This window comes from Phytophthora sojae (assembly GCF_000149755.1).
Source record: "Phytophthora sojae unplaced genomic scaffold PHYSOscaffold_12, whole genome shotgun sequence".
Lineage (NCBI taxonomy): Eukaryota > Oomycota > Peronosporomycetes > Peronosporales > Peronosporaceae > Phytophthora > Phytophthora sojae.
In genome coordinates, this window is record NW_009258126.1 from 46,689 (window position 1) to 68,400 (window position 21,712).

The window sequence follows — 21,712 nt, forward strand, 5'->3', positions numbered from 1 at the left end:
GCGCCAGCTCAACTCGGGGAGGTTGTAATATCTGAGTGGCTGCTGCCACGCGTACTTGTTTACGATTCGCTGGAGTCCTGCTGCATCTCGAACACTGGAGCAGAAGCACATGCACGGAACAGCGATTGGTTCGATGCACGCGAGATTCCCATCACATTGACGATCTTCCTCTAGGCTCCCTGTAGACAGATCGCCTGCATTTAGTTCTACTTGTCAGTCCGATAAGTCTTCGGTCTAATGCATCATTTTCTGTTTTACCTGCATCTGCAGTGCAGATGCAGATTCTGCACAGTCTTCGGCTTCGACGCTTCCTACTGCTTCTTACGCTGCCAGATATCACAGCTGGTCCGACGGGAAAGTGGTGATGTTTTGCTGTGTGAAAGTGGAACTGTAGATTCATATTCGTGCAACCGCTGTGGTCATCTTCTACGGTAAGCAATCCCAACTTGAAGCTGTGGGGCTTTACATGAGAACAATGAATGCCTGCGGACAGTCAGAACATGTACTTGGTCAGAAGGGCAATTTGTAGAGTTTGCGAATCCCAGTGCCGACGCGCTCGACATCATGCTATCTTCTTGCATTCACTGCTGCAGGCACTTGACCTACAACATGTGATGCTCGTTTGGGCCAAACAGCTCGTCATCCCCAAGGTGCAAACTTCAATCTGGTTCGCTGGGGCCTGGCATTCAAACGTGCATGGGGGTTCCCGTAGACCGCAACTATTCGCCCGCACTAGCTCAATCACAAGCACTTGGCAACTCCTCAGTGAGGAGTCCTCACTCCCGAATTGGATCGATCAAGCGCACTCGCTCCACCTTCGCACTCTTCAAGCTTCCTGCTGCCTTCGAGTGGCGGTTTTTTCCGCGTGCGAAATTCGGGTTTTCCGCGTGTGATTTGATGGTTTTTAGCGTGTGATGAGATTTTTAGCGTGTGACATTTTGTTACTACACACACTTGCTATCATTCGCATAATGAGCAACGTCATCGTGCAATGCAACCAAAGAAAAATGTATTAATGTTTTGTTGCGCATGAAAGGTATCAAACTAAACCCCGCACCGCATCAAATCAGACAAAAGAATAGCCCGACCGAGCGGTGAAATTTAGGACATGCGCGAGTTCTTGAATGTCATACGGCTCCGTCGAAACCTCTTCGTCCGGAAAATCAATCTCCCAGTAGTAGTTGCCGTCTCTAGTAAACCAAGGTCGTACCACCCCATCAAAGTTTCTAGACACCGTGCCGCTCTCGTCTTCAATCTCCAGAGGAACAAGAACCTTCCAGTTCGTTGGGAATCCTGGCTTGGCGGCCAGTTTGGTCAATAGTTTAGGGATTGCGTTCTGGCCTGTGTACGTCGTATCATGCTGCCCCGCCCTTGGTTGCTTGCGAGGGCGACCTGGGGGCTTCCGTGCTGGGATCGACTTCACCAGAACCTCCAAATTGAAGCCATCCCGGATATTCAGTGTAGCCAATATGTGAGCGCACAGCCATCCAGACACATAAAATGCCTTACAGTCGCAGCGATACTTCTTTCTGATACGCAGTATCTAAAATATCGTTGCCCACCAAAAGATTAGTTATTACAAAGTGAGGTTTTTGCTTAAACAAAACAGTGTTAGACCATACCTCAGACTCCGGCCAATTCGGGGAATCCCAACTGTGCTTAAACGGCAAGTTCGCTTGAATGCGAACCAAATGGAGGGATAAGTAGCGAGGATACACGTTCTCAACGATCTCCTGACTGACTGATGCTCCACGCAGCGATGCTTTGAACATAGCAACTCTGTCTTCGTCGACACGTGTTGGTTGGATATTCGTATCGCCGACCAAATACTTGCGCGTGTTAAACAGCAGTCCCACGACATTGTCGTTCTTTTCCACTTCACAGTAGTTCTCTGAGTTCGCTAAAATCATGGCCTTGCGCGCACATTCAATGAATACAGGCCCTGATGAATATGGTTTGATCTCAGGGCGAGGCAGTCTGCTGCCTTTTCGATCCCGCGCTGATCCGAAGTAAGCTAAAAGTCTGGGAAGGGTGGTACGAAGGACGACTTCTGTTGCCGCATACTTGTCGAGACCCACAACGCGTTCAATATCCCGATTATGCGCTTCCACGGGATTCTGGTTTGGAGTAACGCCAGGTGATTTACTGGCAGAGTAATACCAATACTTCCAGTCTGGTGCTAAATACTCCTCCTTGAACCAGGCGGCGAAGGCTTTTTCTTTGAGTTTGATTCAGTTCTTAAGGACGAGAGTCGAAAGAGCACGAAATTGGCCGGGACACCGCGCTTTCTGAAGATAGTTCACTTGCTCACGCACGTTGCTTTCGTTTTGCTCTCTGTTGTTCAGCAACGCAATCTTTTTCGTCAAGTTGGTACTAAGATGGGGCCAGCAGCTAAGTAGCATGATATCCTGCCAATGCTTCTTGTACGCTGCGGCGATGCAGTCGGCATGATCTAGGGTTCCAAACTGAAATCTCGGATTCCAGCCTAAGAAATCGTTGCAGCATCGTTTGATTACTCCAAAGAACCGATCGTAGGCAGGTGTCGTCTCGGCTCGGACGAGAGTCCAGCCACCGTGATGAAGTCGATACGTGCCATCACCTGATGCAACCATACCATGGTGGCGATGCCCCTCTCGAGCAAGTATCAAATTGCGAAAAGAGAGTGGTTGCTGCACCCGTCCACTGGAGTCATCTATTGAATTGTCCGCACTAATAACCTAACCACGCTTCTGGCCTCCATCCGAACTTCGTATACGCGGTATACTTTCGACTCATTCCTAAAACTGCGGCGAGCCGCCACACGCATGAATCCCCCCCCCGCCGCGCGGTCGCCCTGTTGGCCGTACAAGCATGCGCATGATGTCGACGACTACCGGTAGCGCCTAGTGGTGCTGCAGCGACACCTCGTGGCGACGATGACGTGGAGCGCTCCCTGGCTGGCTGGCAAGACTGCGGTCGGCGCAACACAAAAGGCGTCAGAGCCCCCCCCCCCTTCCTCCCTGCGCGCGTTTGAAGAGATGCACGAGCATCAGGCCACCTCTCAGTCCTGTCAGGCAAGTAACTGTTCGGGGGAGATCTATGCATCACTTGGTGTATTCATACTCGTGTCTGTACGCGCAGCGGCCAGCTTTAACCGGCGGAGTCAGAAGGCACTTCCTGCTCCGCTTTCAAACAGCTTTACCAGGAGAACAAGCGAAAGAGCGCAAGCAGAATGCGTGAGACTTCAGCGTTTGGGATCAGTTCGAGGGCGGGGCTATCGTCAGTCGGGTACAGCGGTATCAGTCGGGGAAAATAAGCTTCCAGTCGGGCAGTCGGGTACGGTGACGGGTGACGGTATTCTCAGTCGGGTACCGGTGGTGATGTTTGTTGTTTGCTTGGCTAGGTCAACGCATGCGCTCAAGTTGTTTACCTGTACAAGACTACAGCTCGTGGCGTGGCCACAAGAATCTTGCGAGCTGTTGGTAGGAGTTAACGTAAGAGAACGATGAAAAAAACAATGTAATGGACTGTCCGAGATGTGTAGTGTCCTGTACTGTTCGAAAATTCGCTCCCCGTAAGCTATGCACTTAGTCATTTCACTTAGAGGCCTCAGAGAGACCATTTGCAACCGAAGCAAAGCATAGGTCTGCAATGTTCGGCGCGTGGGCCGGAAGGTATGCCTAAGTAGGAGTTTCTATCTAATCCAGATACCTCGCCTGGTCGAGCCGAGGACTTAGCGTAAGGCTCGAGGGGGTGGGGCAGGTCGCGCAGCAGCGCCCCTCGAAGTGCCGTTGCTAAGTCCACAGGCGAGAGCCAACGTGAGAGTGTCCTACCCTCTTTAACATCAAGCAACAAGTGCTTAGTCGCTTTGGTGGTCGGCATTGGGCCTTCTCGAACATTCTTCATCTAACTGGTCTATACATGGAGTATACAACTTGCTTCAGTTTTGGTCGGTTCTTGACGGTCGTGGTCGGGCGCAAACGGGTACAATAGTCTCGTCACAGCCTAGTTTTCCATATGGTGGACGGGTGCAGCAGCAAGTGCCTTGCGAAAAAGACGGCGGCTTGTGAAAACAATCCCGAGAGAAAACTCTTTGTTTGGCAAGGCTCTTGAAAAGTGTGTAACACTAGTAGTTCAACTTGGTACGCAGCGGACAGTTGCCGAAATTCAACAAACGCGGGACTTTCACCGCCCATGGCAAACCGATCGACCGACTCACACATTTTTTGAGAAGCCCAAAGGCTAACTTCTGCCAACGTTTTAATGTCGAAACGGCCTTGATCTTTGAGGACGAAGTTTCTGTTGCGAAGCTGGTCTGTGTCGGGTAGGATATCAAGCAGGTCTGGTTGGTGGACGTATCGCTCGTTAAGAATTACTAAGGCGCGTTCTTAAGTTCCCGGGAGCTGGGGACGAACCCCTCGTCCGTCAAACTTGATAATTGTAAGCATTTTTTAAGCCCCTAACTCTCGGGAACTACCGCGAATTACGGTGAAAGAAGAACATGGTCAGATAGCCCTTTCGAAACGTGACAAAGTGGTGCACACTTGGCGCGCATTAGTGCAGAAATGAAGTAGCTAGGGCGAAAGTCCCACGTCCCGACCGGGACAAAACGAGCTCGGAAATAAACCTAGCCCGCTTTCTGAAAGCCAATCAAATCGCTTTATTTCGTCCCGGGACTTGGGACCGGGAACTTCAGAACGGCTTAAGCACTGCGCCGGTGCCGCACCAAGTAGAAGGTTGTCGCATTCCACTTCGAACCTTTTGTCAATTCCAGTCCGAGGGTTTTCTGCAGTGGCTATTTTGTGAGATCCGCCCACCACCACCTCAAATACTCGGGGTCCGGTCTTCGGAGCCAGAATCCGAGCCTTGCGACCACATCGGTCATGAGAGCTGCAATTGAACTGCGTGATAGTCTTGGTGACAGTCTTGTAATTATGCTTCTGCTTAAATCGAGCTCGCTCCGCTGAATCCTTGCCTCCTTGCGCGACGAGAATACACCCAAACTATGAGCTGTCTTCCAGACGATTGGCGCTGTATCGAACGATGCAGCCATAGCTGGAATAATAGCCGTATTGGACGATGGAGCCATAGCTGTACTGGATGATGTAGCCATAGCTGTATTGGACTCCTGACGATGCACGTCCCCATCGTCACTGGTTGACCCCCTGTCGGCCCAGCGTGGCGACGACACAACGTTGAAGTCGTAAGACGAGTCACTATCAGCCACGAACTCGTCATCACTGTCGGCCGACGCCATGAGTTGACCTGGTCGCTGGACTACAACAGAAGCGCCGATACTGGCTGTGAGCCCAACGGAGTCGCGAAGTTCAAGACCAGCAAGAAGAGAAAGTGGGCTAAAAGTAACCATCGATGCGAAAGGCTCCATTTAAAGATATCATGAGCCTTTTAAAGCTGAAACTATGACCTAGAATACAGCATCTCCCAGCCCCCACGCGGAAAACCTGCTCACGAGAAACCTTCGATCCACGCGCGAAAACGCGGAAAACCTAGGCTAAAACTCCACACGCGGAAAACAGCAAAATCACGCGGAAAAAAGCCGTACCCGCTGCCTTCGCTGCTGCTGCTAGTTTCCTTGCAATCTCGGCCGACGCCGCCTTTGCGGCATGTGCTACTGCCCCTAGCAGCCCTGGTGATCGTCGCCCCAACAAGTCGCAGCTGAAGGTGGCTACGTTCAACGCCGAGTTCCTGTTCCTCGGAACTGAGACCCACACGCTCGTATGTCCCGGAGAGGATTGCAGCTGGACCACGGCCGCCCAAGCTCAAAGCCACGTGAAGCAAGCCCCGCGAGGACCTGACGCAGAACCAGCGCGCCAAGGGCTATCGTCTTCGGTGCAGACGTACGTCGGCGACGCGGCCTTACGACGTCACCTCTGATCCCGACGTGGACGCCGCCCCCTCGATCCTGACCTGGACGACGACGACTCTACCATCTGCGGCTAGCGCCATCTTCGCGCAGTACCCGTTGCACTACGTGCTGCCCCCCCCCAAGGCACGGAGTTGGCCGAGATGAAGGAGGTGGGGCTGAGATCTGTGGATGGCCAGACCGAAGGACCGTGCTTGGGGGCACCGCCGCCGTGGGCACAGCGACTGTGCCAAGGTGATCATCAGCGCCACGCGTGAACGCTACGTGGAGATGGCTCTAGTCTGGTTTGGACAGTGCATTCTCGCCCGTGCTGGACATCGCGCTCTCGTGGCGGCGTCAGCACGCTCTAACAGTGCTGAACATGCTGTTTGGTACGCTGCTGCTGCTGCTGAAAGATTTCTCGCTACTCATGCTGGACTACGGTGCGGCGGCTGTGCTGCGACTTCTTCCCGCTCCTGGTCGGCGTGGAGATGCCCATCCGATCGCTCTCGCAGTGCCTGCTGCGCGGCGGCCACAATGTCATCCTGCTCACGTATGCCGTTCCCGGACCCAAGGTCAGAGTGGCCCCGACGGCGCCGCCAACACCCCACTCAGCGCGCGGGCGTGCGTTACATGACAAGCTGTACTACCTGCCGGTGATGCACTTGCTGGACATCGTGACGTACATGACGTTCGTGGGCCACTTGGCGCTGTTCCGGGCCATCCGCGTCCGCGAGTAGGTGCGGATCGTGCATGGCCACCAGGCCACGCTCACCCTCATGCACGAGTGTCTGCTGTAGACCAAAGCGCTGGACCTGGACGTCAAGACCGTGTACACGGATCACTCGCTCTTCGGCTTCGTGGACGCTGCCAGCGTCCTTCTCAACAAGATCATAAATTTCCTCGTGTTCTCGGTGAACACGGCCATCGGAATCTCGCACACGTGTCGCTAGAACCTCGTGCTGCGTGCGTCATTACGCGAGGGGCTCGAGAGTGGGTTTACACGGCTGCTGCTCGAGGAGATGCTGGAGAAGCACCGACGGCACTACTGCGTGACGCTCTACGGCGCCGTGCCCGGCTTCAAAGTGCGCGACGTACTGTGTCAAGACCACATCTTCCTCAACCGACAGCTCGCTGGCCAAGAGAGCCTCTACTTCACGATTCTGGAGGCTACGAAATACGAGCTTTCCGTGGTTAGTACGCACGTGGGCGTAGTGTGGGAAGTGCTACCCCCCTGACGTGGTGCAGTTCACAGCGGACATCACGCCTGAGGCGCTCGCGGAGGCGGCGCTGGCCGCGGAGCTTCGACTGGCGGGCGTGGATCGACAGGACTTCCAACGCGCTTGAAATGCAGCTCGTGCCATTCCCCGATTTGCGTCGTGATGGCGACTCCACTGTACGACCGCGTGACGGTCGGTGCCGGCCTCATTGGCAGTGCGGCTGCCTACGACGCCACGAAAGAAGGCAAGTGCGAGCTGCTGCTGGAGCATTTATGAGCTGATGCATGACAAGGGCTCGAGCCACGGCACCAATCGCACCTTCCGCGTGGCCTTCCCCAACGACACGGACACAGAGCTGTATCTGACGTCGCTGCAGCTGTGCTGTGCGATCGAGAAGAGGTGTCTTCGCGTTCGGCCGGCTGGACGGCCTCGTCCTCCTTGAGAGGACTTTGAAGAAGTGCAAGGTGCCGTTCGAGTCGCGGACTGGCGCTCAAGTGAATCAACGCTTCTCGGCTTCTCATTGCCCGACAACAGCCACGCGGTGTACAACGCGCGGACGGGGGTGCTCAATTCGTTGTTGTCAATGGCCACGACGCAGACGTTGCTGGGCGCGAGTATTCGTAAACGCAGAAGAAGGTGTGTGCCCTGCCCGACACCTCGCTACTCCACCGTCTGCAGCTGTATCATGGAATCGGCTCAGTAGTGGGGGTGTTGGCTTGCGTCATTGCTGTGGATTACATTTGAAATCTTAATCTAGAATAGCACTCTACATGTGATATCAGTGTGTGTTAGCAAAGCGTGTGTTATATTGTGAACGTTAGTGCGCCTTACGCTCAGAAGCAAAGCGTTTATTGTTGTGAAGGCAAGGACTAAAGAAATCGATTACTGCGAAATGTCCACACTCACGACTGCGTCCAAGAGATACTCGAACTCCATGTCGTTAATGTCAAACAGAGAATCTTCAGCTTCTTGCTCGTCACTGTCGCTGTCACTGTCGCTATCGAGTTCTATCGGCCGACGAGAAGTCTTGTACAATGGCAGTCGAGTTGGTTTCGCATCTCCGTTGTTTGTGTAGATGGACAACAACTTCTCGACTGTTGCGACCTTGAGGCGGTTTCAAAGCTTGCTGTATGTAAATCCTTGCACACTCCACAGGCGCTCACTTGCTGCAGACGAAGTCGGGATGCTCAAAATTTTCTCTTCGAACTTGTGAAGAACAGGAAATTGGTCGTCGAGTGTCCACCAGTCCAGTGGTGAGTCCTCACTAGCAGCCTCCCTCTGAGCAGCAGTCCAGTTCTTCTTCGTCTTTACAAAAGATAGCAGCGATGCGCGAAACTGAGCTGAGCTCACGTCGGGTGGGAGGCCAAAACGCTCGGCAAGCTTTACAGCGGAGCGTACCGCCTTACGAAGCGGACTGTCTTGAGGGTCGGGTATAGCTTCGTTGATAGGGCAGCTTCCGTCAGAACTGTCTCCGCTCGATCCGACACCACCACTGCCGTCAAGGCTACCACTCGGTAAGTTAGAGATGTCCTTGGACGGATCCAGCAGGTATGCAACCGTCGTGGAATCGGACGGTGGACGAATGAAGTCCCATCGACTAGCAGTCAGCTTGCGAATTTCATCTTGGACGGAGCTGCCGGCTAAAGCTGCGATACCTTCAGTGTACTCTGGCGCCTGATACAGCCGAAGAAACTCGTGCAGGATCATTGAGTTCGAACAAGCATCCGTCTCCAGGACAGCTAGTGCTCGTGTAACCGGTTTCGTCAGCCGAACGACAACCTTCGCCTTGATCCAAAACTGCTTATCGTTGACAATACCTTGAACTTCGTCCAGCTTCACCTGACTCTCTTTGTCCGTGTAGTGCTTCATAAGCTCCGAGTCCGCCAAAGCTGCCTTCAGCGTTGTTTTGTTGCGAACGACGCTCTTGATGCATTTTTCTTGAGCGTACCATCTCGTTGACACAGGGACCGCTAACTCGCCTGCCCTTCTTGCTTTTTGTAGCTGGCGCCGGTAACGCCGAACTTGATCGAGCAGCAGGTGTCTAGCGCGCACAAACTTGACGATCTTGATGGCCTTCTTCAGCACGTCTCCAAACAACTTGATCTTGAAGATATCCTTCAGGAGCAGGTTCATGGCGTGCGCCGAGCATCCGTTGAAGACCATGTTTGGGTGCTTAGCTTCAACCAGTCGGCCAGCCTTTTTCATGTTGGCTGCGTTGTCCGACACAATGGCGGAGACTTTGCCAGCGCCGGCCACGCCTTCTACCTCAGCAATGACTCGCAGAAGCTCCGATGCCATGTAGTCCCCCGTGTGTGCCTCAGAACCCGTAGTACCCGACGACCACATCATTGGACGCATGACGGGTGACCACAACACGTAGTTCACGATACTCTCGCGGTTTACGTTGGACCAGCCGTCAGTGATGATAACCATAACGTTTGCTTTGAAAGAAGCTCAGCCAGGTTGGCCTTCTCCAGTTCATAGGCTTTAACGAGCAGGGTGGTCGCTAGCGCCTGCCGGGTTGGGAGCTTCAACGCAGGAGTCAGACGCTTAAACAGCTTGCACATGTACGCATTCTCGATCGCGCGGAACGGGATTCCAGCAGTGTAGAAGACCATCGCGATGTCCAGATGAATGCTTGATTCCTCCTCCTTGCTGAGTACGATTGGGGAATTTGTTGCTGGAGAGCCACTGTAGCTTGTGCGACGGCTCTTCGACGGCGAAAACATCCCAGGCCTTGCCTTACGCTTCTTCTGCGCGTCGTACGTTGCCCAGGTGGCGTTCGTTGTCGCTGGGGCTCTGGAGCAGAAGTGGATATGTGGATAGAGATGACGGCCGGGCTGGGCATTCCTGATCAATGCACCGCAGTGACGGCGCGACACATCGGGGTGGGGCTTCGTCGGCTTGGACTTCGGGACGACGACATCGAACTCGCCCCATACAGGGTCGTCCATGCGGCCCATCGGAGTCGCGGCCCAGTTGTAGAGGACTTGTGTAGCCCGTAGGAAGTTGACTTGTGAAGCAAAGACTTGCGGGGATTTCGAGACGTGCTACGCGCAGCGTACGAGTAAGGAGAAGATGGTGGATGTGGTCGAGCAACCTAAAGTCTACACTGTATGCCATTGGAAGCATTCCCCTGCACTCGGTCAGACAGCGCGGGAAGCCTTAAGCGCGGCCCACATCGAGGTATTCGAAGCGCTTAAAAGTGGAGTGTGTGAAGGTCAACTTCAAGGGGATAAGTACCTCGATAATTACGAAAGTGACCGCACCATTTTTCCTCTCGCAGAAAATATTTAACGTATTAAACGTTAAAAACATTGTTTGCAATCATAGCTATTAACTCATTTTAGCAGCATAACAACTCTAACCCGAATGACCAGACTTCTTGGTATTATTAATATCGTCCAGCGCAAGTCGGCGATACCTGCGATTGCAGCGTGTGTACAGCCACTGCACGACAGGTAGATGCCCGTGATGTACTGCAGCTTGCAGGGACAAACCTGCCAGCAGTTCCGCTTACTCAGCCAAGATGCAGCTCTAATATCAGTACTACAGTTTGTAAAGCACGGCTATGCTGGTCTGACTACGTACTTCACAACCCGAAGGTTGTAATGAGAGAGTAACGAGCCATTAAGCTATCCTACGCGAAGCTCTCACTTTTATAAAGCTGTTTGTCTAGACAGAAGAATGCTATCTAACTTATAATCGTGTACGCCGATATCTCCTTCGAGACGTCGGCAACGACAACCAAACTTTGCTGGCTCGTTGTAGTGACAGCGTTCGGGCTGCTCTTGAGTCCGAATTCAGCAACCACGAACGGGTTGGGTACCGCAGGATCGTCGTCGTTGCCAGCATTTTGTGCATCAAGGGAAAGCGCTGCGTGGTAATCCCACACGCACACCTTCGCGTCGTTGGCGGTGGATACGAGCCTGTCCTGGGGGCGAAAAGCAGGGAAGTGAACCTGAGAGACCATAGCATTATGGTGCTTTAGACGGCGCACGATCTGCTTCGACCCAAAGTCAACAACTGCGATGCTGGCGTCTCCCAGTCCAGCTGCGAAGGACTTGCCATTCGATGCAAACGTCAGCGAGTGCACTAGCGGCGGGTTGAACATTTGCTGAGCGCTACCTTCCCCATCCGCAGTCGCACCGTCGCGGAGTCCATTCACGCCAGTGTTCAGGTCGATGCTAAACTTCACTCGACCCCGGGAGAAGTCCCAGAAGAGTAGTAAGCCGTCCATTCCGCCCGACACGAGGTCCCACGGGGCGTTCGGACGGAAGGGCGCAGCGCTGCAGATGTTGGTGTGCTGGCCGCGCAGCGTCTTGAAAAGGCGGTGGCTCTCCAGATCGTACACGCAGATGTCCCCCGAGTCGTCGGGCACCGACAGGAACTTGCCGTTCTTGACGGGGTGCCGATACAGCACGTTGATCTCCTCCTCGTTCTGCTGAAACACCTCTCGGTCCGCGCAGTCCACGATTAGCGCCGGCTGCCGCACATCGAAGGTCAGCACCTTGGTACCTGCTGCCACGTAGATGTAGGCGCTCTCCGCGCCTGCGGTCGCCTTGCCGAAGGCGAGCGAGTTGACGGCGCTCTCGTCCTCGTCGTCCGTGCCCAGCGCTTTCTTGACGTTCAGGCACTTGGTCACTCGCGTGGTGCGCACGTCCCACAGGCGGCAGGTGCCGTCGTCGCTTCCAGACGCCAACACATTGGGGTGCACGTCCTCCTCACACAGCAGCGCGTTCACCGACTCGCGGTGGCCCTTGAACGTCAGCACTCGGGTGGGCGTAGCCATCGTTCAACGGAGTGTTGTCAGCCTGCCAATTTGAGCGCGAGAAGTGGTTGTACCTTGAATTTGGTACAACCGACATGAGCCAATCGGATAGCAAGCTGCGAAAGACTTCAACCAACGTGCCAGTCGCATGTCAACTACATCAGCGAACTCGTAAATGAGTACGCCTGCCGCACTAGCTTAACGATCCGACCGGTATGTACAGTAGCTCTTTGCTGCAAACATAGTCCAAAGCAGTTGGCCGCCCCACGATGGAGCTGACACGCTTAGAGCAGCTCTACGTTTTCTATCGCCCAGAAGTCTAGCCGAAACAAGTCTAGCTAGACTTGTTTCGGTGCGGTTGGTGGCGATGGGAGCAGCAGTGACGTTGGGCGCGCGCTGCAACAGGTGGCTGGAGTCGAGTGGCCCTTTAGGCTAAAGGGCTAAAGTTTAGCAGGCACCAAATGAAGCAGCTGTCTGGGCAACGGGCTCGAGTCTCGAGACGTGGTAACGTTCCACGGCGCTTATGATCGTTAGAATACTACATGCGCATTAATCCTTGCGCCTTGGTCTCCTGTGCTGCCCCTCGACCCGAGGGCCTCGAGGCTCGAGGGGCTCGAGTTGAGCCGGCCAAGAAATCAGACTGACCGCTTTGCCAAGTCGGTCCGCTGTAGGGAGACGATCGCGATTGCGCGTGATGAACACGCACGATTTGCTGTGCGGAGACGCGGTGTGCTTGCTGCAGTGTTCGAAGGAGAGTGCTTACGTACACAGTCTTTTTTGATGGGAGTCGAGGGGGGGTGAATGTGATATAGAAGAGGACCAACGGAGGCCCGCGTAGCAGGGCCGCGCGGTATTTGCGGAGGCGGGCCCAGCGACGAGCATTCCAGCGAGCCGAGCACTGTTCTCGCCAGGTGAGAGAATCTTTTTATCGCAGGAGCGCAGCGAAGCAAAGCCATTTCCCGCGGATGACATCCGTCCTGCGGGAAGGTCGTCACATTGTGGGGTGATGGGCTGCCAATACAAACTCCAAGATATCACCGAAAATAGACTGTGTACGTAAGTCCTGCCGTGGTCGAAGCACTCATCGCTTGGCGACGAACTCTCGCGGGGATAGAGGTTTAACGATTGTGTGACTGCAACTGTAGTCACGCGCCGCGAGGGTGCAAGGCTTGCAGCAAGTGGCGCCCGCCAAATGCAAGACGCTCTGTACCATTTTCGGAATCTGAGGAAATGCTGAAAGTTTCAAGCGTTTTTCGTCTGAAAGTTTCATGTGCTGGCACCAACTTCCGCATGCACCACTCCTTCCGCGCCGCTGGACAGGTACTTAAGTACTTGTAAGCCGCGGCGGGAAGCTCGATCTCGAGATCTTCGGTTGATGTTTTTTTCCGAGATGTCTAAAGGCACTCTTATCCGCTGTTTGACCAACCGTCTGCTTTTCGGGCTAACGCAACTCCAGTTTGCGCCAAGCGATCGCCCGGCTCGAGATAGCGTCTGCTTCAAGAGCACCAAGGTGGCGGGGTTCCCGCTGGGCCGGCCAGCAGGCGATGGCACAACTGCAAAGCCTGTTTCGGTCTCCGCTGTCAGCGCGCCTTCAAGTTTGCTGCCTGCGGCCACACGATCCACCCCCTGCTGCTTTCAGCGCATTTCCGCAGCGCGCTCGATCGATCTCCCGCCCCGCACGAGCCGGGGATCAAGGGCACAAGGCGGCCACCCGCGTGCGCGGCGTTGAGGAAAATGCCGCCTCAACGATCTAGCCCTTGTCGCGCGTTGCGCTCTCTGTGGCGGCATGTAAGTCACGCACAATGTAGCGCACCGAAGTGCTTCATGGCGTCGGCAGCCTGCTAGTAAGATGTACTTATACAGTAGATGTAGCTTGGTTCTGCCGTGTCTGCAATCGTTAGGCGCCGAGCAGACATCTCGACTCGAGATGTCTGCTGGCCACACTCGAGATTATCGAGTGTGGCCAGCAAAGTCGCACCCGAGGACCACTTGGTGCGTAGAGTGCGTAGGGGGTGTCCTCAGTCGTCGTCGGGGGGTCAACACGACGTGGCGCTGCTTGTCAACGTCAACAGATGCAGTACGGACTCGAAAACTTAAACGCAATGCTGCCAACAAGTGATGGTGGTGGCGGCTGCTGCTGCTGCTGCAGCATCAACTTGCTGCCAGCAACTGAATGAGCCGTGCACTACATGTAACAGGTATCGCCGCCGCTTGTTGACGCGCAGCGCAGAGCGCATGACCGCCCCCACTCAATCACAGGTCTCGGCTAGACAAACGCGTTGCCATGCCGCGCGGTGCCGATCCTGAAGATCGCGGCCGGCCTCGTTCAACGGCACAATGCTGAGCTGACCGTCTTATCCAGCGCCGCCGGTGCCGGGTGCAGCCTGCGCCTTTCGGTGACGTGCGTGTCCAATATGGCGAAATCGCCTCGTTTCTGCTGGCAGGGGCGTCACGAGAGTTGGCTGAAGCGGAGAAGAGCGGTCACTACAGGCGAGCCCACATGGCGGCTCGGCCATCGCAGCAGCCATGCTGGCTTGGATCCCGACGCGGCGCCCAACTTGCTTCGCCCGTCCCGGGTCAGGCGCTCGCCTGCTGTTCTCGTCCTGCGACCGACTTCACCGAACAGGGCGAGCCCCCATCTGCAAGATTCATCGGCCGGCAGGGGTTCGTGGTCTCCGCCGCCGAAGCCGGAGGACAAATGGCGCCGCGCCATCACCGAGGCGTGAGCGTTGCAAACTGCGCCTTGGCGTGCCGTGTCAGACGCAGAGCGCTCTGAGTTGCCGCAGCAGCGGCAGCAGCAGCCACAGGGACGATGCAGAGCCTTTCTTGTCGGGAAGTGCCTATCGTGATCCGTGCCCAGCAGCCTTCCAGAGATCAGATGCACCGCGGAACCCCTTCGGCTCGAGAGCAACTGATCGCCGATGGCTGCAGCATCGGCGGCAGTGCCGCGATCGAAGTTTCTCAGCTTGACCCCGCGCCTTTGGGCCCAGTCGCAGGGCGGACCCATCGCGGAGGAGCTCGGTCGCCGAGGGTCTCGGCCCGAGACCCGCTTGCCATGTCTCGCCATGAAGACCTGCATGTGGATGAAGTTGCCTTTTGAAGCGGAGATTAACCAATCAGAATGCAGCATGTGGATCTGGTTTTCGGCCAATGGCGGTGTATCTGTGTGCCCTCATTGGTCGAAAATGGGCGCGACGTTTCGGCGCGGCATGATTTTGCGACTGGATTCGTAACCGCCTGGCTCCGCATAATCTGGGCCACTTCATTCAGCGAGGTGCAGAGGCCGGCGCCGCGGTTCGGCTGGTCTGCGCCGCAGTGCGATGAGATGGCAATCTAGTTCATTTTGGGATTCCCCTCGCGCGGAGCACACTCAGGAAGAGAGAGAGAAACACACACACACACACAAGGCAGCTATGCAGATTAAGGTGGCCATGGACAAGCAGACCTCGCGGCGCCTCGTCAAGGTGACCAACTACGCGCTCGTGCAGGTGCTCAAGGCCACGGTGGCGCGCCTGCGCCAGGTGGAGATGGAGCTGGGCGACCTGGAGCTGGCGCTCGAGGACGAGCAGGAGGAGGTCGAGTCCTACAGCGACGACATCGACGACTGCCACGACCGCATCGAGGACATCGACGAGTTCGTGCGCGAGCTCGAGGCCGGCAACGTGCGCACCGTGAGCGACGTGGCCGCCGCGCTCGCCGAGATGGCCGAGGAGCGCCAGGAGGAGAAGAAGCTGCTCAAGGTGCTGGGCGACGCGCGCGCGAGCCACGAGCAGCAGTTCGAGCAGCTCCAGAGCCAGTCCGCCGCGCTCAAGCAGGAGCGCCTCCTGCTCAACAAGACCCGCTTCGAGATCTGCTGCCTCTTCCGTCGCAACGGCGTCTTCGAGCTCGTGCGGCGGAGGCTGGCGGTCTTCAACCCCAAGCTGCTGTGAGGCGATGGCGGCGGCGCTCAATATTTATTAGCACTATAGTACTATGGAAATACAAACTCGATACCATATCTGCCACACTCAAGTGTACCTGCTTCCGTGTCATCCGTCCTCTTTCTCGTTCGCATAAGTGGGCGGGCGGAGCTGAGTTTTCCTCCTCGCTTCCCTGTCGCCGGGCGGGGGGGAAGATATCAAGGCTTCGGTCCGGAGGAGGCTGGTCATCAACCGCGCCTCTGCAGCTGCGCTCAAGCCTCGAGCGGATTCCGCTGCTCTCGGTGCGCTGCCATCACGTGCTCGCGTCTCCAAATCGAGAGATCTTCCGCAGGATTGCGGGCACGATGTGCCGATACATTGGCGGCCGAGGCCAGGCGCTCAGCGCCCATCTTTCGATGGGTTATGTCCGGGGTGGGAACGAGATGGAGCTGTAGCGGCCGCAGGCCAATGGCAACGCGCGGCCAAGGGCTCGACTGGCGACTCCACATCGCATTGATAGATACATCTCGATCCAGTCCGAGGATGGCGGCGCGGATTTGAGCGAGCAGAGACCTGCCATATCATCACTTGGTGGTGTTTTCCGCCGCAGCTGTCTCGCGATTGCCACCGCGATAGGCACGCACAAAGAGAGGAAGTGCCGATTGCCCCGACTCGGGAGAGTGCTTACGTACCCAGTCATTTTTGATGGGGGTCGAGGGGGGGGTGAATGTGATATAGAAGAGGACCAACGGAGGCTCGCGGTTGCGAGGAGCGTAGCCGCAGCAAACCCGCGCGGGGTGCCCGCGTAGCAGGGCCGCGCGGTATTTGCGGAGGCGGGCCCAGCGACGAGCATTCCAGCGAGCCGAGCACTGTTCTCGCCAGGTGAGAGAATCTTTTTATCGCAGGAGCGCAGCGAAGCAAAGCCATTTCCCGCGGATGACATCCGTCCTGCGGGAAGGTCGTCACATTGTGGGGTGATGGGCTGCCAATACAAACTCCAAGATATCACCGAAAATAGACTGTGTACGTAAGTCCTGCCCCCGACTCGGGCCTGCAGTGAGTTAGCAGCAGTTGGACCAGAGTGTGGGTAAGATCCTGGGCGGTTCATTTTCCCGCGCCCGCGCAGCCTCTTCTCCCCCCACCAGCCAAAGCTTCAACATGTTGAGCAGAGGCGAAAGAGATCCCCGGCACCATGCCCGACAACGCGCGAGCCTTGGAGCTCCTCCGGTACATGTAGTGTTCTTGACGGTCCGCCCTCAAGGAAATGAAACCGCAGCGATGTAGCCATGTTCTCGGACCGCTTCGGCGCGCCTCCCCACATACGGCAAGCGAAACTCCACACGGCTGTGAGCTCGAGGGCCACCATGACGACGGTCAACCTCATACCTCGGTACGATGCTCTTCTTGATCTGCTCCATCGCTCGAGCTGGGCGCACATCGCTCACCGCTCCTGCTCTCTCTTTTTGCGTCTGCCTAACAGCCACATCTTCGGACTCAAAACCGATGTCCACTCGAACGTGGCTTTCGTCGACGACCAAACTGTGGCATATCCCGCAGGCCACCAGATAGTGGTGTGCTCCCTCGACGACAAGCGCCAGAAGTTCATCGCCGGCACTGAAGCCTCGGAGGGCGTCACCGCCACAGCGCTGGCCCCAAGTCGTCGCTTCCTGGCCGTTGCTGAGCGCAGCGAACGAGCGCTCGTGAGCATTTTCGACCTCAAGACGCTAAAGAAGCGCAAGGTGCTGAGCTCGGCCGATGCACAAGCCCGGAGCTACGTCAGCATGGCCTTTAGCGCCGACAACCAACTCCTTCTCACACAAGGAGGGGCCCCCGACTGGATGCTGACGTGCTGGAATTGGTCCAAAGGTAAGCCTGTGGCCAGCGTCAAGGCTCCACTGCATGTCATGGCGCCCCATGCATCTCCAAGCTCGGCGATGCTGGCGCTTGCAGGTCAGTCAACGATGCACACGATCAGTGGCAGCATGGCTCACTTGAGCTCGTCACCGTCCGACGCCAACCTCATGGGATCCGGTGCAAACAACTCGGGGGCGACGGCAGCTACAGCTTCCCCGCCGCAGGTCTCTGCTTGCTCGTTTAGCGATGTTGACGCAGGATTGGTGTGCGTCACGGGTGCTGGTCTCGTCCGCTTCTTCAGAGTGCTCGAAACAGCCTTTCGCCCGTTGCCAAGTCCTCGCATGGAGGCCCACGTGTTCCTAGCCCATGCTTGGCTGAAGCAGCGTGACGACTACTTAGTCGCAGGCTCCGCCGCGGGGGATCTGATGCTTTTTCATGGAGGCGAGTTTGTCACGCGTCTCAGTGCGTCCCCGGGGCCTGGGAAGGCAGTAAACAGCTTGACTGCAACCACCAAGGGATTGCTATGTGGACTCAGCGATAACACAGTGGCCATGTTCAGTGTCGTTTTAAGTGACAGTGGAGATGCAACATCGCCCAATGCGCATTCCGAGGAGGAGGCTGGATCATCCCCAGTACCCCAGGAGGACCATTTTCTAGAGGATGCATCGGAGATTTTGACGCTTCAGCGACTTGTACGAGTCGACACCGGATCTGGTTACGTTGCGACTATTGCAGTGAGCCCCAACGAAGATGTCATTGTCGTCGCCACTTCGAATGCGCAGCTACTCACATTTCCGTACCAGATTCACACATCAGGAGTGCATTCCGGTACACCAGCTACCGCTCCGGTGGTAGACGAATCAGCTTCAATCGCTGTCAGTGGTGCGGGCGTTGGTGGAGTGCCGGGTGTAGCTACGTCGGATTCTACAATTACTCAGAGCGAAGATGTTGAGTACGTGGTAACGAGTTTTCATCAGCCGAGCGACCCAAGTACCAGCAATGGGCCACCGGGGGGAGCTAACGGGGGTATTCCCGGTGGTTTGCTACATGTGACGGGCATGGATGTGTGCGTGCGCAAGCCTCTCCTCGTGACCTGCGGCTTAGATCGGACAGTGCGAGTCTGGAATTATATCGACCGCACCTGCGAGGTTGCCAAGCGTTTCAACGAGGAAGCTTTCAGTGTAGCATGCCATCCTTCTGGGCTGCACCTGCTCGTCGGCTTTGCGGACAAACTGCGTTTGCTCAATATCCTGATGGACGACATCCGCTCTTTCAAGGAGCTACCCGTAAAAGCCTGTCGTGAATGCCAGTTCAGCACAGGTGGGCATCTCTTCGCGGCAGTAAATGGCAATACCATCCAAGTCTTCTCACTCTTCACGGGAGAGTTGGTTGCCACGCTTCGAGGTCACAACGGCAAGGTGCGCAGTCTCTTCTGGAATGCTGACGATTCGAGCATCGTGTCTGCGGGTCTTGATGGTGCTGTTTATCACTGGGACCTTGATGAGGCAAAACGCGAAGCCGAGTTCGTGCAAAAAGGAGTCTCCTACTACTCAGCACTCTGCAATCGCGAAGGCACCGCAATTTACGCTGTTGGGGGTGATCGATTGCTCAAAGAAATTGAAGTACCGTCGTCTCAACTCACCAAAGAATTTTTGTGTGATGCTACATTGGGACAACTCGTGCTGTCTGGATCACAACGCCTGCTGTTTGGTGCTGGAGCTGAGCCCGATCGGCCGGGGGCAATTCGAGCGTTCAAATTCCCACTGACAGGCGAATCCACAGAATTCCAGTGTCTAAGCGCGCCTGTTACTCGGCTGCGGGTCTCATTTGATGACCAATTTCTCTTCGCTGCAGGAGAAGATGGCGCTGTGTGTATCTTTGAGGTGCGGGATAAGGAAGGACGCCCCACGCGCACTACTGGAAAAGACGGCGACATTTCGTTATCTGCGGCATCCGTTGGTGGCGGGTTTGCTGGCGGCTCCTATCATCACGACGGCTTCGGAGGTCATGGAGGTAGCATGGCGGCGTTTTCGGAGGAGATTCTGGTGACCAAGTCCGACCTAGAAGAGAAAAATACGCTGATGCTCGAGCTGAAGAACAAGGTGGACGAACTCATGCTCCACAACGAGTATCAGCTGCGTCTCAAGGACATGACGTACAACGAGAATTTGAAAGACCTAACGGAGAAGTTCACGCACGAAATTGAGCTTGAGAAAAACAAGTACGAACTGCTCAGAGAGGACAAGAACGACATTGAAATGGAGTACGAAGAAAAGATTAAGCAACTGGAGGAGCATCACCTGCAGCAAATGCAGGAGACCGAGGCGACATATCAGCAAAAGATTATGAAAGAAGTTGAACGATACCAAGAGGTGCTGACCCAGCGTGAGGCGCAGTGCCTCCATTGGAAAAGTGAACAGCAGCGTCTTGTGACTACACACGATAAATATGTGGCCGACGTCACTGAAGATTTTGAGCAGCGGTTGAACGAAGATCGTCAGCTGCGAATGCAGATGGAAGAGGAGAAGGACGAGCTAGGTCGGGAGTACCGCGAGACCGTGGCACAGGTCGAAGCCGACGTGGACGAAGAAATCGAGGCGCTCAAAACGAAGTACGAAGATAAGTTACAGGCTGAACGCGAGGCTACGCTGCGGTTTAAAGGGGAAAATGGCATCATGAAGAAAAAGTTTTCTGCGCTACAGAAGGATATCGAAGACCAACGCGACCAAATCAAACTACTGCTTGAGAAGGAGAAAGAGCTGATCGAAGCCATCAAGCAACTGGAGAAGGAGATCCAGGCATTAAAGCGCGAGATTCGCGCCCGCGACGAAACCATTGGCGAGAAAGAAAAGAGAATCTACGACCTCAAGAAGAAGAACCAGGAGCTGGAGAAATTCAAGTTCGTGCTGGACTACAAAATTAAGGAGTTGAAGCGTGCTATCGAGCCGCGCGAGAACGAGATCGCTGACATGAAAGCTCAGATCAAAGAGATGGACCAGGAGCTGGAGCTTTTCCACAAAAGCAACGCTCAGCTGGATGTGCTCATTGGCGAGCAGCGGCAGCGCATCAACACTTTGCAGAAGTCCATTGCAGGACACCGGCAAGTTCTGAGCGACCAGCAAACGTCAATGAGACGCTTTCGCTGCGATCTACACGAATGCGTGCGCCACCTGCAGTCACCCAAAGAGCTGGCGCTCCAGGTGGCACAGCTTTACAATAAGTATGTGACCACCGACGATGGACCCGGCGGCTTCGGTTCAACCAATGCAGGCTCTGGGGGCGACGTCGAAGCTGAAATCCAGCTCGAGTATGCGCGACAGAAGCAGTACCTGGAGAAGTCAGTTCACGTTCTCAAGCGCAAGTATGCGGCTGACGCGCAAGAGCACCAGCGCGAGAATCTGCGAGCAACCTCTGACAATATGCTTCTCATCCGCGAGATCAACGACCTTCGCAGCGCCCTCATAGCTGCCAAGAACAATCTTCAAATGGAGCGGGCTACTATGGCGACTGCTAGTCTAGGAGCCTCAGCCATGAACCAAGAGAAGACCCACGGCAGCAGGACGTTGGCTGCGGCGCTGGAAGCGGTGGGTGGGGATCCGGATGTGCTGATTGCCAGGCAGCGAGTTGAAATCGAAGAGCTACGCCGGGCTGTGAAGGCGCTGGAGGACAAGCTGGCGATCAGTAGTACAGGCAGCAGGTCGGGAGAAGTATTCCCCCCTATTGGTCGTGCCGTGGACGGTTAGGTGCTGTATATGCAGGGCTTGGATCGAATGGAGAAGACTCAATTGTGTATTTCGATTTAGCTTACAACGTCATGTGCGAATCAATCCTTTCTATCCATACAGACACCGCATGAGTTGAAGTGGACCTTAATTTCTGCTTTAACTTACTCTGGAGTGGATATCGTATCCATCTTCAACAGAAACTTTTCGTTTGTATTTCAGTAGCTGTGAGGGAGAGACCTGAGAGCCGCATGCTGCTACGAAATCCGCCGTCATGACAGACCACTTGCCATCAGCATGAGGCACATACATGGTCAGCAACATGTTCTCGCAGGTACGCAACGATTCAGTCGGGGGGCTGGGCTCACCATCCTGAATAGGTGTCGGGCAAGGCTCGGGTATTG

The 21,712-nt window shown here is 55.5% G+C and overlaps 9 protein-coding genes across 9 annotated transcripts; 4 read left to right on the forward strand and 5 right to left on the reverse strand.

The window, feature by feature from the left end:
- Nucleotides 1-1,066: 1,066 nt before the first annotated feature.
- On the reverse strand, nucleotides 1,067-2,612 carry PHYSODRAFT_306424 (hypothetical protein; the record flags this gene model as incomplete). Its single annotated transcript, XM_009538453.1, has 3 exons — nucleotides 1,067-1,336; nucleotides 1,623-2,218; nucleotides 2,312-2,612. The coding sequence occupies 3 exons, from the start codon at nucleotides 2,610-2,612 to the stop codon at nucleotides 1,067-1,069; spliced, it is 1,167 nt and encodes a 388-aa protein (XP_009536748.1).
- A 2,162-nt stretch (nucleotides 2,613-4,774) lies between these two features.
- Nucleotides 4,775-5,347, reverse strand: PHYSODRAFT_306425 (hypothetical protein; the record flags this gene model as incomplete). Its single annotated transcript, XM_009538454.1, has 1 exon — nucleotides 4,775-5,347. The coding sequence occupies one exon, from the start codon at nucleotides 5,345-5,347 to the stop codon at nucleotides 4,775-4,777; it is 573 nt and encodes a 190-aa protein (XP_009536749.1).
- A 986-nt stretch (nucleotides 5,348-6,333) lies between these two features.
- On the forward strand, nucleotides 6,334-7,189 carry PHYSODRAFT_262753 (hypothetical protein; the record flags this gene model as incomplete). Its single annotated transcript, XM_009538455.1, has 4 exons — nucleotides 6,334-6,570; nucleotides 6,643-6,756; nucleotides 6,796-7,035; nucleotides 7,058-7,189. The coding sequence occupies 4 exons, from the start codon at nucleotides 6,334-6,336 to the stop codon at nucleotides 7,187-7,189; spliced, it is 723 nt and encodes a 240-aa protein (XP_009536750.1).
- A 35-nt stretch (nucleotides 7,190-7,224) lies between these two features.
- PHYSODRAFT_340315 (hypothetical protein) lies at nucleotides 7,225-7,765 on the forward strand (the record flags this gene model as incomplete). The annotated part of the gene is made up of 3 exons (XM_009538456.1): nucleotides 7,225-7,310; nucleotides 7,363-7,445; nucleotides 7,527-7,765. The coding sequence occupies 3 exons, from the start codon at nucleotides 7,225-7,227 to the stop codon at nucleotides 7,763-7,765; spliced, it is 408 nt and encodes a 135-aa protein (XP_009536751.1).
- Nucleotides 7,766-8,583: 818 nt separating this feature from the next.
- On the reverse strand, nucleotides 8,584-9,261 carry PHYSODRAFT_446131 (hypothetical protein; the record flags this gene model as incomplete). The annotated part of the gene is made up of 2 exons (XM_009538457.1): nucleotides 8,584-8,934; nucleotides 9,025-9,261. Coding segments are annotated over 2 exons (588 nt in total), but the record flags the coding sequence as incomplete, so codon positions are not given.
- Nucleotides 9,262-10,756: 1,495 nt separating this feature from the next.
- On the reverse strand, nucleotides 10,757-11,854 carry PHYSODRAFT_319165 (hypothetical protein; the record flags this gene model as incomplete). The annotated part of the gene is made up of 1 exon (XM_009538458.1): nucleotides 10,757-11,854. One exon carries the CDS (start codon nucleotides 11,852-11,854, stop codon nucleotides 10,757-10,759), a length of 1,098 nt encoding a protein of 365 aa, XP_009536753.1.
- Nucleotides 11,855-15,153: 3,299 nt separating this feature from the next.
- On the forward strand, nucleotides 15,154-15,838 carry PHYSODRAFT_362173 (hypothetical protein; the record flags this gene model as incomplete). Its single annotated transcript, XM_009538459.1, has 1 exon — nucleotides 15,154-15,838. One exon carries the CDS (start codon nucleotides 15,154-15,156, stop codon nucleotides 15,760-15,762), a length of 609 nt encoding a protein of 202 aa, XP_009536754.1. The 3' UTR covers nucleotides 15,763-15,838.
- A 590-nt stretch (nucleotides 15,839-16,428) lies between these two features.
- PHYSODRAFT_528635 (hypothetical protein) lies at nucleotides 16,429-16,659 on the reverse strand (the record flags this gene model as incomplete). The annotated part of the gene is made up of 1 exon (XM_009538460.1): nucleotides 16,429-16,659. One exon carries the CDS (start codon nucleotides 16,657-16,659, stop codon nucleotides 16,429-16,431), a length of 231 nt encoding a protein of 76 aa, XP_009536755.1.
- A 416-nt stretch (nucleotides 16,660-17,075) lies between these two features.
- On the forward strand, nucleotides 17,076-21,382 carry PHYSODRAFT_550155 (hypothetical protein). The gene is made up of 3 exons (XM_009538461.1): nucleotides 17,076-17,122; nucleotides 17,213-18,042; nucleotides 18,286-21,382. The coding sequence occupies exons 1-3, from the start codon at nucleotides 17,097-17,099 to the stop codon at nucleotides 21,327-21,329; spliced, it is 3,900 nt and encodes a 1,299-aa protein (XP_009536756.1). The 5' UTR covers nucleotides 17,076-17,096; the 3' UTR covers nucleotides 21,330-21,382.
- The last annotated feature ends 330 nt before the right edge of the window (nucleotides 21,383-21,712 follow it).